Below are 16,060 nucleotides of genomic sequence, written 5' to 3'. Positions count from 1 at the left end.
GAACCTGATTTCGTATCTTAGGTATTTACGGGGAAAGACAAAATATATTGAATAATCATCATCAATAAAATATGGGGTATCTAAACGTACATCCCAGTGCACCGGTGACTCGTGAGTATTCATCACGCGTATCATGTACCGGAAAGAAAAAGACTGGTAGCAAGGGGCATGAGGGTAGCTTGACATAATAGTAAAATAAAATAAGAAAATAAATTCACGCTTAAAGAGCAGATCACGATGAAAGCAATGTCATAAAGCGGGAGCCGACTTTCTGTTCTGTCTCAAAATCTGTTCAACCCTAGGTAGACAGAAATGAGCAGGACATGGCGAAAGTCCAAGCAGAACCGGATGTAAATAACGAGTATGGCTCGGGTTTCCTCACGGGTGAGGCATAGTAGCAGAAACTATGACGACAGCTTGGCAAAATGTTTCATCCAAATCCAGCCAATCTGGCTGGTAGAGTCATCTTGGTTGCGAGCAAGCCATAGTTCACCTTTCTCTCCAAAGACGTCGAAGATTTCTCCCGCTACATAAGTCAAGTAAGGGTAACCTGCCTCACGTCTGGCACGATCGATATTAAATTCGTACAGACTTGCAGCAAGGAACAAGACCGTAGGTTCGGTAGGGGTATGAACTCCAAGATCTTGCTGGGGTGCACTGTCGGCGGGACCATCATACATTGGCATGGCAGACGAGAAAAGGCCAGAGTATCGATCTGTAGCCACTGGTTGGTCGTTATCGCTACTAGTAGTGGCTCTGAGAATCTCAGCAAGTAAAGGCCCATCAATGCTGAGCCTGGGCAGACTTGGGAATGCCTCGGTTGCAGCCGATTGCTGGGGGTCCTCGGCGCCAGAAGAAGGGCGGGTAACTTGTTGTAGGCTGCGTGAGGTATCTGGGGATTGGGGAATGGCGCGCCCGGAGAAAGCCGAGTCAGCCCGGTGACGGGTGTCGCTTGAAAAGCTATCGACCCGGGGAGACTGGAAGAGCTGCCTGACGCCATTAAAATCCTGAGAAACCTTTGGCGACTCTTCTACAATCGACCGGCGGTGGATAGAGCTAGTGGCTGTGGAGGCTCGACGTGTTGAGCCCATAGAAGGCCGACGGGGAGAGCTCACGCTGCCAACTCCTGCCGAAGGGGTATTGAAGTTGACAAGATTCACGGTGTCAGCCAGCAGGGCCCCATTGCAAATGCCAAGAGAAAGAACCTGCGCCTCGGCCAGAGAGTAGTCACTGCTCCAGTCGCTAACCAGCTTCTCGAAGTCTGGGAATGAGTCCACGTGAGCTCCCACCTTCTTTTGCATGATCCCCCACCATGTTGTCTGGATTTGAACAAAGTTCTTGAGGCAGGCTTCCATGAGCTTCGCAGTCAATGCATATAGCCTTGGCAGCTCTTCCTTCAAGGTTTCGTTCAAAGCGGTATATTGCTCGCCCTGTTCGGTGGTTTTCTTATCAGGCTTGTCACCGCGATCAACCAGGGCCTTATAGCGACCATAATCAATCAAACGCTTATCGCGCTTCTTCATGACTCGCTGGGGCCCTTCGTAGACTTTAAGCAACGAGACCATTGGTTGAATGACAGTACCGCGAACCACGGCAAGATGTTCCGGCAAGTCCACGGTGATGATCTCCCTCATCGTATTCTTGAACAGGCGCCATTTTGTCTCCAACTCGTGGTATTGGGTCGGCGAAACATTGAACATGCCTTCAATGGCAAGAACAAACTCATTGAATTGTTCCATGGCCCGTGACTTTTCTTGGGTATACATCTCGACATCACGCATGACCACCTGCAATTGGAAGAACCCGTCGCCAAAGCTCTGAGCCAGGGCGTCGTATTCCTTGTCTTCGACTAAGTCGGACATCCCCACTTGTTGCCGAAACTTCTCTGTGCGACGACCGAAGGCCTTGGACAGGCCAGCCCGGACATCGGACTGGTTGCGTTTCCGACCAACTACCTGGCCCACAACGTCAACACGCTTTTTCATGTCATTGATTCTGACAGAAACGTTTGTAACTTCTGTGCGGGCGTTCAGAAGCTGTGCGTGGTCGGGGTGATCAGTCGGGGTTGCAGCTAGAAGTTCATTCAGGAGAAGAGGGTATTTGAGAATTCGTTGCACGGGCTTGACCAGCAATGAATCTAGATCCCAGGCAGTGGTAAGATCTGCCGCCCATTCGCGACATTCCCGCAGCCAGATATCGACTTTCGGATTTCCCTGGAGGACCTGGAGTTTCTTGTTTGCAGCATCATAGTTTTTCAAATATTCAGAATAGACTCTTTCCATTTGAGCCAAGTTTGTAATAAAGGCCTCCCCAATCTTCGTGGCACGATCATTTTCGAGGCCCGAGAATCCTCCATCCGCCGATGTATCCTCAACGACGGCCGGAGGAGGTCGATCAGCATTTCGTTTGCTGGTCCAGCGCTGGGACTTGGGCATAACGTAAATACTTCTGGCGGCTTGCTTAAGTGCATCCTGGAAAGATTGGGAGAATTGCACAATTTCAGCAGAGTTGCCAAAAAGAATTTTCACATCCTCTAGCGAGAGGTCCAGGCAAGACCCCGAGGTCCCCTTATAAATATCATCCACGACCTTCATATCTCGCCCGAAAGTGTGTTCCGTGTCAACGAGCTCTTTGATGACGTTCCGTCGTTTCTTGAGTCGTCTTTGCTCTGGTGAAGGCGACTTCCTCGAGTCCATGCTCACTGGATTTTCAGCAGATGGTGCCAAGGATGTGGCAGAAGAACCTGCAGCTTGATCGGAATGAATTAGATCATTGCGACGAAGTGAAGAATCTTCGCTGCTTCCAGCACTGTGAGATACCACAGGAAGGTGGATCGGGAGACTATGATGGCCATGACTCGGCAGCGGTTGACTGTGGATGCTGTGAATAGCGGCAGGGGGTCCAAGAGAATTGTGAGACTCGACTGGAAGCTGGGTGTGAGATAGCCCTAAGCCTGCTTGATATGATTGTTAGAAACTTGAATTGATAGGCCAGATGAGAGATTCTGGCATATAGTACATACCGTCATTCATGAAGTCAGGCCGGTCATTGGCAGGCGTAACTTGATCATCCTCGGCAGCCATCTGCATCCAGTCCATAACGGACGGGGAAGCATCCTCCCAGTCACCAGGCCCAACCAGACTTGCCGCATTGGAGTGACGGTTAGCGAGGATGGAAGGGTCTTGGAATCTGGGCACTACCACAGGCTCATCTGTCAAGCTATCCGTTGGGGCATCAACTCGCATTTCGGGAATCCTTGCGTCTTGGTGTCTATCATCATGTGGTTCCGTTGCATACTCCCTTTGTCTGGGGACTGGCGTTTGGCGGGCGGCCATAAGACCAGGAGAGGCCCGAGCCGCGGAAAGGGCATGATCGGGAGCTCTACCTCGAGCCAGTTCCTCCAGATATAATTGTGTAACACGACGCGAGTCCCATTTACCTCTCTTGACTAAGATGGGAGGGGTAGAGAAGAGATTGGCCGATGGCAATTGAGATGTTTGGAGCGTATCTGGGCCCATTAATCCCAGATCCTGTAGAGGACCATCCTCATGTTCATCATCAGCGAAAGATGCCGGGCGTGTTGATATGGCTGAGCACGGTTCAGTTGGTGGCTCCTCGTTGCCGTGAGTGGGTATATGGAGAATCGAATCGTCGCCGCTATCCTCGTCGCATTGTTCGTCGCAAGTCGATTCTTGGTTTTGGACTGAAGAGGACCATGAGCTCATGCTCCATCTATGATCAGATGGATTAGCAGCGCTCGACTGCTGCTGCTGTAATGGCTGGGCTTGTCTAGCTTCTTGAGGATCCTGAGAGTTAGGAGATCGGAAGAAGCCAGGCCCAGTAAGCATAATTTGGATCGACTCTTTATCATCAGTCTCAGACATGCTGCAATCGGGCTCGTCGCATGATTCGCTACTGGAGCTAGATTCACGAATCTGCATGATGTGGTTCAACAAAGTGCGGTTTGTTTCGGCCGCACTAGGCTTGCGTGCTGTTAGGTGCATCTGTGGCTCTGGATCGATATGGGTATCATCAGAGCCAGCGGAGTTTGGTGTAGCACAATCCGGGGCTCTTGATTCATGTATGCCATTATTCGAAAGGTCACGTTGACTACCACCGGGGAGCCCAAGTGTTGGAGAATCCATCGTGGTATGGGGAGCACCGCTCTCCGTAACAGAAACCGATGTATTCAAATGAAGCTGGGGCACAGTTCGATGTTCCATGCTGCCACCAACAGCAGTTTCTGTCGGTTCTGTTACTGTTGTAGCCATCGCTAGAGGTAAAGGATGATTACTAGTAGCTGCACTCGGTGTTGTCTGCTCGTCTTCGGGGGATTCGGGCACTACTATAACCTTTGTACGACGTCGAAGTTCCGCTTCCTCCTCTTCTTTTCGTTCATTCTCTTGAACAGAACGATTGAAGGCTTGCTGGATGCGTTGCCGACGAGTTTCAAAATCCACGTTGCCTAGCTCGGGCAATTGACGTTGGCGTGGTCGGTAATTGTTTCGCTCTGCACCACGATCGGCGACTTTTTGCAGGGACGATAACCTTTTCCCAATTTCAGGAGATCGAGGTGAGCGTGGTGATGATGAGCCAGCCGTGGAAATAGGTTGCCGAGGCCGTGAGCTTCTCAATGGCGGTGATTTTTTGAATGGTGGAGCTGAAACGTAGGCTTGTAGGAGCTTATTCTGGTCCGCTGCTGAATGACGGGTTCGGCCAGCGGCCACGTCTCGGCGGCCACGCGCTGTCATCGCAAACGAAGCGGGGCCATCTTCTGTCGTACGAGGAGGACTATTAATACCAGAAGGTTTGGGAAGTCGACTCGTGCCCTTCGGAGCCAATGAAATAGAGTTGGATCGATTCCTGAATGTCGCATTTGCGGTTGGAGAAAGAGTTTCTGAGCCGGAACCAGAGCTTCGGCGGCAGGAAGAGATCGGAATGCGGGATCTGGAATTTGGACTTTCGGGGGAGGCGTCGCCCGGCTTCCACTGCTGCAAGGGTGCTGAAACCGCCATTTCAGAATTCCACGGCTCGGCAAGGGGCTCGGTGTAGGGATTCACAAAGTCGCTTCGCGATCTGCGGTGACTGAGACTCTTCTTTCCACTAGATTGAACTGCCTCGAGCGAGTTTGCCTGTCCCAGGTACCACGCCGTTGGCGTCAGCGGTGTTCGTATAGAGGCTGGATTAGCCGGGTCCAGAAATGCCGGGTTTGGACTTGGTATGCTACCGTCGGAGCCCCGCCGTCTCAGGTGCGCCGGAATTCCAAGGCCTGGACCAGCCAGCTGCGTATTAAGCGTCAACAATTCACCGAACAACGGTCTGCGTGGATGCGATTCAGAAATCCGTTGATGGAGAGGCAGCGGAACCGTTGTCAAGGGCCGTGTCGGTCCTTCAACTTGAGGCAATGATGGTGTTGACTCAATCTCGACAGTGGGGCTGCTCACGTCGAAGATCGGCGGTAATGATTCACGCAATTGACGACGTCGTGACAAAGAAGAGCGTTCTGATCCGTGTTCACTGCCTGTCGGGCTCGCGGCGCGTGAAGTTGGTCGAGATGCGGAAGGTAGGGGGAGGACAGCGTCAGATGTACTGTTGAATCTGTTGACAAGGTCTCTAAATGAAGGTTGTCGGGGATTGATAGCGGGCCTTGCTGCAGATACATTTGCAGTGGGGCTTTCTCCCAAGGTGGGCGAATCAGATACGGAGCGATGTATTGGGCGTCTGATGCGTGAGGGCTCCAGGACGTTTGTTGGCAGAGCGGACACTCTCTCATTTGGGTTGAAGGGTCCCGTCACCATGTCGTCCCTTGCGCCTGTCACATTGCCAACACCCGCGTGGAGTTGTGCTGACAAAGATGGTGTCTGTCGATAATAGTCGTCAGGATCGGGAGAGTCACGTCCAGTTTGGCCGTCAGGTTGACCGCCAGAATGCAGGTGATTTGCGGATATCGAATTGAGGGACTCGAATGGAGATCGACGGGAGGATGGATACGTGGTGTTTGCCAGGGTATTGAGAGGGGAGAAGGGTGTGATCGGTGAGACCTCAAAGGAGGAAGTGGAAGCATCGTTTACGGATTGGCCATAGGAAGGTACCGATGATTGTCGCCCAAACGGAGACGGCTGGGAATGCCGGGAACCAGAGGCTTGCTCGACACCGCTGCCAGACATTTTTGCATGCCTTGGGCCGACGTGGACTGGTGAATAGCCTTTCAGATTTCCAAGGTGGGTATGCTGGTTTTTTTTTGGCGTGATGCGTTGTTCCGGGGTGTGGTCGCCCAACGAGGTGTCGCAGGTAGAGTTGACTCAGGCTACAAAGCAATCCCGGGGTGATGCACCCCCATTCAGCATCATAGTCGAGTTCCCCCAAGAAATGGACCCGACTTCTTGATTGTTGCTTTTCAAGTTGCCACGTGCCGAAAGTCCAAAGAGAAAAAAGCTTTGGTTTGAACTCGAAGCGGTGGACGAAAGGTGCAGAAATGGGGGAGAGATCGACTAGGTAAGCTGTGTGGAAGTGCACAAGGCGCCAAAGAAGCCGATGACGAATGAAATGGCTCAAGGAAGAAGAGTGGATCCTGACGTTTGCTGTACTAACCACTGAAGTTGATAGGATCAACGGGGAGGGGCGGAAGAGTTGAGGATGGAAAATGGAGAGCGGGCCAGATCGTTAGCCTTTTTTTTTCCTCTGTGCACCCGGGGAGTTTATTGGGAACTGCAATGTCGATCAGGGTTATTTTGCAGAAACGAAGATGAAAGAGTTGGAAAAATAAGAAAAAAGAAGAATGCGAGAGTTTTGATTTTCGGAAAAAGAAAAAGAAATTGACGTGTAATAAGAAAATAAGAAAATATGAGATTGAGATAGAAAGTGTGAAACCGTGGGATGAGATCAGTGGGTTCGGGGCCCTTTGTTCATTTCATTGTATTGGAGTCCAAATCTAGGTACTGTATTTACAGAAACATTGAACCATAATATCTACTAGTAAAATACTATTGGAACAATACTATATACTATTTCTTATATACCCTTCTTGTACTCTCCATCAGTTCAACTTCCCCCTGGTTTTTTTTTTCTGATATTCCAGAGGTTCTGGCCCCCAATCGAGTAAAGTCCCAGGAACCGAATTCAATGAATTCCTGCCCCTGCCTGAGAAACATGGAACAGGCTGACGCAGTGGAGACGCAATTCCTTCAGAACGGCCTTTCTAGACCTCTTGCCTACCGTGGGTCGCTTCGTCCCAAATTTCCGATCTTGCCGATCGCTGATTGGTCAAGAATTTCGACCTTCAAATGCTCGGACTTTTTTTCCTCTAGAATGTTAGATCTGATCGTCTACGATATCGGGGGCGTAAAGGCCACATTTGGCTACTTAGCCTTCCAAACAGGGTAATTTTCCACTCTGCCACTTACCAATTAAGGGAAATTTCAAAAGGAGATTCTTGCACGCAGAAAAGAAAATACTTTCAGCAAATCAAATTAATTTCGTTCAGATGATTGGGCTATTAATTCTTGACAAATTTTCAATTTTCCATAAATCTCCGCATCTGGGAAATGTAGAGCCTAGGTAGTTATATATAGGTGTTGACATACGGGGTAGATGTACATAGCCCTATCAAACATTTGAAATGTCCTTCCTACACAGCACTTGAGCAAATCATATGTACAGCATAAAACAAAGAAAACACAACAAATTGAATCGTTAAAATTGTACTATCATATTCAACACAAATTTAAGAAACAAAGTACTTGATTAAGTTCAATAGATCCCGAGGTCGGCAGTTTCATCTCTCCTCGTGGGAGTCGTGAACTCCCCCTACTTCCAAGGTTACGTAGCTACCGGGACTTTTAGACGCGTCAAATTTCGTGTCATTAACAACAAAATCGGGTCAAATGGCCCACACAATGGCCCAGTAAACAAGGAAATACTTCTTTCTATTCCTGATTCGCAAAAATTAAATCGTCCACCTTTCAACATAATGGGTAAAAAGAGGAAAAGGCCCAGCAAGAACTGCGGTCCCACGTCGTCTCAGACGAGTATCACTGCAGCGACCGGCCGTTTCAAGTCCCCCAAAGACTCCGCTGCGCGAAATAACCTCACCACACACCCAGTCATTTCGCTGTACTACCACCAGGTTTTGACCCTACGCCAGTACATCTTGAGTCAGCTACCTCTTTCCTCAAAATCGCGACGAAAGCGCATCAAATCCCTGCGATCCTCACCCGACCGCAGTCATGTCCAACCATTGGTAGACCTGCTGGACTCCACCCTGGTAGGCATCCTGAAGCTGCCATCTCCGAATGTTGACTCCGAGTGGAAGCGCGCCTTTCGAGAGTTTACCCAGTCTCAGTCGCGGTCGGTCCTGGTCAGCACGGATACGGGGCCGACATCCCCACAATCTGAAGTATGAAATTTTGAAGTCGGCACTTGTCTGAGTTCCAAACGACTAATGTTTGGCCATGTCTAGGTAGTCGATTTTGTGATCAGCCAACTCTTCAAACAGTCCTCTAAACCGCAGCATTTACTCACTCATGGGTTTCAACGCTCGTTCCAAGGAAATGATGATCTCCAGACCAAAATCCCGGGGATCGTGGTTCAATTCCACAATGAAAATGTTGCCATCCTTCAGCAATCACCATGGACAGAGGTCCTGGATCTGTTAGGTGGGAATGGCGACGAAATTATGCTGCGATTGTTGTTTGATTGCGGCATTTTTGCTCCCATTGATGCTTCAAGGGCCATCTACTCCCAATTAAGCGGTATGCTTCATCTGCTTCATTGATCAAGAAAAAATCGCTCACAACTTGGTAGGAACACCGCTTGCATTTCTGGATCAGATCCATGAATCTGGCGAGAGAGCTGGTGAAAAACCCGCCAAGCCAATCCCGGAGAAAAAGCCGCCACAGAAGACCAAACGCCTTGATCGTAAGGGTGAAATTTGTAATCCCAACAGCATCGTCTTCCTTCGGCGCAGTATGCTGTATAGCCGACATGCATCTTGGTCAAACGGGAAACTGGTGGCCGGATTGGGCAGAGCTCGTAAGTTTCAGATCCCCCAAGTCTTTGGTCCTGGAATTTTCATTGATCGTTTGGATAGATGTCCTCAACCGCTTCAAAAACCTGGACTCGGCTGCTCAGACAATACACGTGATGATGTACATCTTTGCACGGCAGTTTGGGTTGCGAAGTGTTTTTGTGCCGACGGAGGACCGTAATGAACAGTTCCTAAGCCACGGTCATGCCTTTCGCGAGGATGAGATATTTGCTCGCGATGACGGTGCAAAGCTTCCCAAGCGGCTTCGTGGCCAAGCTGTCGAGCTTACACAGCAGCTTCGAACCCGCCAGGCTCGCTGCTCATATGAACAGTTGTTAAAGCATTACTGTCCCACCGAGGTATGTTTTCTTTGGATCCAAGAACTTGCTTGTCCCAATATCTAAATTTCACAGCCCAACGGACCCTGGAAATTACAATCCTCATCAACACCCATGGATAATGGAGAACCAGGAACTGAACCTGGGTCATCCATAGAAGAGAATTTGATCACACAGTTAAAACTGAAGTCCCCTGAAGTCACTAAGAATGGAGTTCTAGGGCCAATTTCTAACCCTACAGAGCATATCAAGGTCCCTGGAGTCGATGACTTGACCCGTGAAAGCCGAGTTCCGAAACCCAAGCTGACACTCACGGATTATGCTACACCGGCCTCCTCAGTCTCTGCTTTCTGCCGAGCCGTGCTGCTGAGGCTGATTCCCCTCAAGTTCTTTGGTGATGGCTCAGACGGTTTGTTTAATCGAAGGGCCATTATGAAACATATTGATTCTTTTATCAAAATGCGCCGATTTGAAAGCCCTAGTCTGCATGAAGTGTGTACAGGCTTGAAGGTTTGTTTCCCGCTAATATAAGGCGATAGTTGAGAAGTTTACTGACATAATTTCTAGATTGCCAATATTTCCTGGTTGGCCTCTCCCAAACTTCACAAGCCGCAAGGTGGCGAAAATACGAAAATGTCTCTCTCCGACTTCCAGAAGCGCACGGAGATGTTTCAAGAGTTCATTTACTACATATTTGACTCTATTCTGCTCCCTCTCGTTCGGGCTAACTTCTATGTCACCGAATCTCAAATTCACCGCAATCGTCTATTCTACTTCCGTCACGATGTATGGCAACGTTTGACAAAGCAGCCGTTGGCGAATTTAAAAACAGCCATGTTTGAAGAGATTGAGACATCTCGAGCCCAACGATTACTAAATCAACGATCTCTTGGAGTTGGTTCGTTACGACTACTGCCAAAATCCTCAGGGATCCGCCCCATTCTCAACTTGAGGAAACGAGTCCTCAAGGAGCAAACCTGGGGCGGGAAAAAGCGATCTTATCTTGCAGCCAGCATAAACTCTAGTCTCGCTCCAATTTCCAGCATGTTGTCCTATGAACGCAAGCAGCAGCCCACGAGACTGGGTTCCTCTTTACAATACGTTGGGGATATCCATCTCCGGTTAAGAGATTTCAAGAAACAGTTGATTCAACAATCGGGTGCAACACAAGCAAATCAGCTCCCCAAACTCTTTTTTGTAAAGCTTGATATCCAGGGTTGCTTCGATACCATCCCTCAGAAGCAGCTTCTGGGTTTAATCGAAGAGCTGGTATCTGAAGAATCCTATCTTATTACCAAGCATGTGGAGATGACCCCATCTGCCTTTGACATGCGAGGAAAACCCTCGCGGAGGTTTATTGGACGTGCTGCGCCAGCCTTGAAACAGCAGCCTTTGCAAAAAATGGTGGCTGATCAAGCGCAGGGCGGGAAGGCCAAGACTGTTTACATCGACACCATTAACCAAAAGCTCCACGATACCGGTGATTTGTTAAGCCTTCTTGACCAACACGTGCGCAACAACCTTGTCAAGATGGGCAGGAAATATTTCCGTCAGCGCAGTGGTATCCCACAAGGCTCCGTCTTGTCTAATCTGCTATGCAACTTTTTCTACGGGGAGCTGGAACAGCAAGTGTTAGGCTTCTTGCGGCCTACGGACTCATTACTTCTACGCCTCGTCGATGACTTCTTATTGGTCACAACGGACGTGGACCAAGCGATGCGGTTTTTGAATGCCATGGTTCCTGGTCAACCATCATATGGCGTGGTAGTCAACCCAGCCAAAAGTATGGTCAACTTCACCGCCGATGTAAAGGGTATTCATATTCCTCGAGTAGAGGGATCATCACCCTTTCCGTATTGTGGAATTTTGATCAACACTCATACGCTAGAGATGATCCGGGACCAAGATCGTCTTTTGGAGGGCGGCGCCTCTGCCGCTGCGTCTCTCTCTGACACATTAACAGTGGAGACCAGTCGCAACCCGGGCCGTGTTTTTCGTCGCAAAGTGCTTGGGCCATTCCGACTCCAGATTCACCCAATGTATCTTGATGATGGCCACAACTCCCGAAGAGTTGTACTCACCAACCTCTACACCAGCTTTATCACTGCCGCGATGAAGATGTATCGATATATGAAATCCCTCCGAGGCCGCACCCACCCAGAGCCACCTATCATCATCCAGACAATTCACGATCTCATCCATCAAACTTTCAAGACGATTCAAACGCGACGCGCCTCCAAATCCGCACCTATGTCATGTTTTGTTCAGTTGTGGCACCTGAAGTACCTGGCCGCATCTGCATTCCGGTTTGTCTTGAAGCGCAAACAAACGCGGTATGTGGCTGTGCTTTTGTGGCTTGCCCGATTGGGGAAAGAGTCGCGGCCATCATCGGATGGAGAAGCCCTTTGTCTTCAGCAGGTCCTGAAGAAAGGAACAACGTTATTTGAGCAATGGCGTTTTTAATGTGTGAGCTAGTTACAATTAGCACCCTTGGAAGCTAGTTCTTATTGCCAATGGTTTGATCCAATTAGCGTGCTGTACCGTATCTGACCAACAGGGAAACTGTCGGGGACCGCGGAACAGGTAAACTTGGATAAGAAGCCGAGTGGCCCAACCCCAAGATCAATGGGGTCGAATTCCGTTCGCGTTCCTGTGTTATTTACAGTTACGGTTCTACTTAATTTTGGACTCCATACAAATAGAGGGGAAATTGTCGATTCCTTCCTAGTTAGGTGTGGGTTTGGGAAACGAAGGTACTTGATCGGTACCTGTATTATACATAACGGCAAGTAGTGCAGCACAAGTTCCTCCGAGGTATCCGGATTCCCTGTTCTCGGCCAGACCGCACTGCCTGAGGCTCCGCTTGCAATCAATTCAACTTCGTTTTCATTTCTTGAAGCGACAACATTCTCTTTGGCAACGCGACACCTTCATTTACGGCGACTTTTTCTTGTTCTTTTTTACACACTCTCGTTTCTGTATTGCATTTTTCTTCTTCCTCCATTCCCTTCCAAACTATTCCACTTTACATCCCCCTTTGGTGGCCCCCAATACACATCCCGTAATCTCGGGCCTCTCCTGATTCGTTTTTCTTTTTTTTTAAACAACACATTTACACCCGTTATACCTGATCTGGCTATCACCAGTCTGCGGCTGAGCCTGCAATTTCTCTTCTTTGACCCGTTGATCGATTGGTTATTGTGTGTTTTGAATTTGTGTCTGAAGCCCTGCATCCTGCATCCCTCCCCCTCCAGAAACGCCTACCTCCCCGAGCCTTGCGTGCGATCTCGAACCCCTTCCGCCCTTCTCGTCGATTCTTTCCTATATTGTTGCTTTGAAGACCGGTAATATCTGAGGAGGACCGAATCAACCAGCTTTGAGTGCAAACTACATGAGATCATGACCTCCGTCTGCCCAGCACCTAATTCCCCGCCCGAATTATCCGGGTCCAAATCTTCCAAATCCTCCTCCTTCCATTCCTCGCAAATCGGCGGTGCCGATGGCATCTTTTCGGATATCTCCAATTTCGAGGAAATCGGTCTGGAGGACGATGCGGAGCTCAAGCTTGCCGATCCATCCACCCCTTATGCTCGCCCCGGCTTGACTGGACGGTCGCCTGCCGCCAGATTGCCCTCCAAGAATCCAGCAACAACGACACGCGATTTGACCGCGACTCCTAAGCCTCGAAAGCGAAGTCCCCTTCCTCCGATACACAACCAAATAAATGGAGCTATCCGCGCTCCGAGCGCCTTGTCGGCGCGATCTCCCAACAGGAGGGACTCCGTTACCTCCCAAAACTCGGGAGGATTGACTCCCTCTCAGCCTCGAAGGTCACGATCAGTATCCCCGTTACGACCAACATCCAGCCGATCCACCTCAAGTACCTCTCTCGCCCTATCTCCGTTATCTGCACGCGCACCTATCCAGAAGCAAACTTGGCAGCCTAATCGCAAGTCCTTGAAGGATCTCGAAGAGGAATATCATGACTCGGATGATGAGCTTCCCGATGATGCCAGCTTATGGAATATTCCGATTTCTCCTCGCCCCGTCTCAGATCGTCCCAAATCTCGTGGCACGAGTCCGAGTGGCCGTAGTCCCGGCCCAAGGCCGTTGCCGATATCCCATACCATATCTGAAACACCCACCGAAAACCCGGCTGCCAATGCCTCCAAAGCAGCTCGCATGAGAAGAGCCCCGCAGCGATCCAGCTCTGCTGGTCCTGAACGGGGTCAATTATCGCCTCGCAACCCTCGCGCGTATTCATACAACAGTTATCTGTCCGACCTGTCAGAGGAGGCCAGGATCATCACGGAAGCTCTGGAGCACCATGCTGATGAGAATGGCCGTAAAAGAGAGGATGCAGTACAAAATGGCGGTCCGCGTGGACCTAGTACAGAGTCTCCGCGAGTCTCAGAAACTATCGAGCTGCCCCCGCTGCAAAAATCTAATATAATGATCGATCCTTTACCTATCAGCAAGGAGAAAGAGAAGGTTCTCACGAGGACACGTCCAAGTTGGTTACCACCCAAGGATCAAAAAGAGGAGAAAAAGCATTTGAAGGAGTATCAGCAGATGATGGCCCAATCAAAGGAAACCGGTAAGTTTACTGAATATGCGAGGACGAAGTATGCAGCCGACTAATTTTATGGCCAGACAAACGGAAAGCTGCGCGAGCTGCGTCCGCTCAGTGTGAAAAGGACTCCACGCGAGACACTCTCCAAAGCATCTGGGATGAGTTTGTAAGCCCCAACTGGGATCGGGCCCTGCGTGAACCTCGTACTCGGGAACTTTGGTGGCGTGGTATTCCACCCCGCAACAGGGGAGCTATGTGGAAGCGTGCTCTGGGTAACGAGTTATCCTTGACCGATGAATCGTTTACAAAGGCACTTCAACGAGCCAAGGACTTACGGTCTAAAACCGAGAAGGAACCTAGTGAAAGCAACAAGCGAATGCTTGAATGTTTTGATGCGATCGAGAAGGATGTGTCACTGGCGTTCCCAGATTTGAATCTCTTCCAAGAGGGCGGGCCGTTACGTGACACTCTTATCGATGTGCTGCAGGCATATTCGATGTACCGCAGTGATGTGGGATACATCCATGGCCTTCATAGCATTGCGGCTCTACTTGTTCTCCAATTCCCGACCCCAAGCTCTGCGTTCGTCGCCATGGCCAATGCTCTCAATCGTCCTCTTCCAGTCGCATTCCTTACTTGGGACCGTGGTGCCATGGCACGCACATATAGCCTGGCTACGGACACTCTACGTTACAAATTTCCACGTCTGGCTATCCACCTTTACGAGACACTCCAAATGTCAGATGAAGAAATCTGGGAACCCATTTTCCGCACTCTACTCACCAATGGCTTGGACCTCGAGCGTGTTTCGCGTGTTTGGGATTGCTGGGTCTTCGAGGGCGATCGCATCATGATCCGTTCCGCCGTCGCTATCCTTGGCTGCCTCCAGGCGCAACTCTTCTCTTTCCACCAAACAGATGACCAAAGTCGACTTTCTGTGCGCAACATCTTGGGCTGGGGACCTCGCCACGCCGGTGCAAACAACCAGAAGCCCAAAGATCGACACAGTGCGCCCGCGGCCGCTGGTTTCGGTGGCGGTCAACTCTCGAACCCCGGCGTGGCTGATTATTGGATATTGACTGCTGCTGGTGACGAGGATGGTTTCATAGCCGCTGTACGGGAAGCTGGAAAGGTCCGGAAACAATAGGACGCTGGGGACTTGTTTGCTTTCTTTCCACAGCGCATGTGATTATGCTGCATACTCTCGCTTTAAACTATTACTTCTACTTTTACGCGCCACTACTCTTCCAACTCTTTTGTATGCATTGGCACATGGTTGTGTGCCCAGGTGTCCTTTTCCATTCGCTGAATACCAAGAGTGCACTTGCGACGACTTGCTATTTTTGTCCTGCTGTATAGCTTTTGACTAATTTTAGGTGGCTTGGCCCCACCTTTACGCCGATTTGCCTATTGTCTATTACTTGACGTTCTACACATTCGCTGATTGCGTCCTTTCTTTCTACTTGGACCCCTTGCGGCTTCATCTTTTTCTTTGTTTCTCATTTTCACTTCTCCCCATTGTATTTTTACTCACATATCCCTCGGATGCATCTCGTTCCTTTCGGAGTCGTTAGCGGTATACGTAGCAATCGAGGCTCTTCATATTCGAATACTGCGTTTCTTGAATTTCCAAGGTTCCCAAAGTCGATTGTAAGGTAGTTCCATTGCTTCTTGGTCGTGGAGGTGAGGTGAGTCTCGAACGGACGGTTGTCGAATCGATGGTCATAGACTCAACATTCCAAGGTTGAAGGCCCTGGACTCGAGTTTCATCCAAAGTTTGAAAACACCAACTTCAACTGAGATGTCGTTGACTGCGAGAAATGTTTATGTTAAATCTCTGGAAATAATACAGTAGGCTTGTCAAAATCGCCTTGCGCTTTGACTGTTTTCCAAATCACGTGGGATGCTCTCTAGTAGTCTCTACCTTGTCGCATCCTCGGAAACGGCAAGTTTGATAATCCGGCTTCTTACCATACCTTATAGCTGCTGGTTGGTTCTGCTACTACATAATCGCAACTTAGTACATGTAGTCGCCAAAAGCACGCGGCATATCCAAGTGCTGCGGGTCGACATCCTTATAAGCATAATGATTGGCTGGTTTACCTCATTCGTTGACGTGGGCTA

At 49.7% G+C, this 16,060-nt stretch overlaps 3 protein-coding genes across 3 annotated transcripts; 2 read left to right on the top strand and 1 right to left on the bottom strand.

Moving 5' to 3' along the window:
- Positions 1 to 404: 404 nt before the first annotated feature.
- N7466_011481 (putative Rho guanyl nucleotide exchange factor) lies at positions 405 to 6,167 on the bottom strand (the record flags this gene model as incomplete). The annotated part of the gene is made up of 2 exons (XM_057170870.1): positions 405 to 2,956; positions 3,023 to 6,167. The coding sequence occupies 2 exons, from the start codon at positions 6,165 to 6,167 to the stop codon at positions 405 to 407; spliced, it is 5,697 nt and encodes a 1,898-aa protein (XP_057015591.1).
- A 1,802-nt stretch (positions 6,168 to 7,969) lies between these two features.
- Positions 7,970 to 11,826, top strand: N7466_011480 (telomerase reverse transcriptase; the record flags this gene model as incomplete). Its single annotated transcript, XM_057170869.1, has 6 exons — positions 7,970 to 8,395; positions 8,459 to 8,750; positions 8,803 to 9,030; positions 9,089 to 9,384; positions 9,439 to 9,873; positions 9,931 to 11,826. The coding sequence occupies 6 exons, from the start codon at positions 7,970 to 7,972 to the stop codon at positions 11,824 to 11,826; spliced, it is 3,573 nt and encodes a 1,190-aa protein (XP_057015590.1).
- A 936-nt stretch (positions 11,827 to 12,762) lies between these two features.
- Positions 12,763 to 15,083, top strand: N7466_011479 (putative TBC domain protein; the record flags this gene model as incomplete). The annotated part of the gene is made up of 2 exons (XM_057170868.1): positions 12,763 to 13,960; positions 14,017 to 15,083. The coding sequence occupies 2 exons, from the start codon at positions 12,763 to 12,765 to the stop codon at positions 15,081 to 15,083; spliced, it is 2,265 nt and encodes a 754-aa protein (XP_057015589.1).
- Positions 15,084 to 16,060: the final 977 nt, after the last annotated feature.

Source organism: Penicillium verhagenii (assembly GCF_028828195.1).
Source record: "Penicillium verhagenii strain IBT 33310 chromosome Unknown utg000013l_segment0_segment0, whole genome shotgun sequence".
NCBI lineage: Eukaryota > Fungi > Ascomycota > Eurotiomycetes > Eurotiales > Aspergillaceae > Penicillium > Penicillium verhagenii.
The sequence above is the reverse complement of the archived record's forward strand: the minus strand, read 5'-3'. Positions and strand labels throughout refer to the sequence as shown.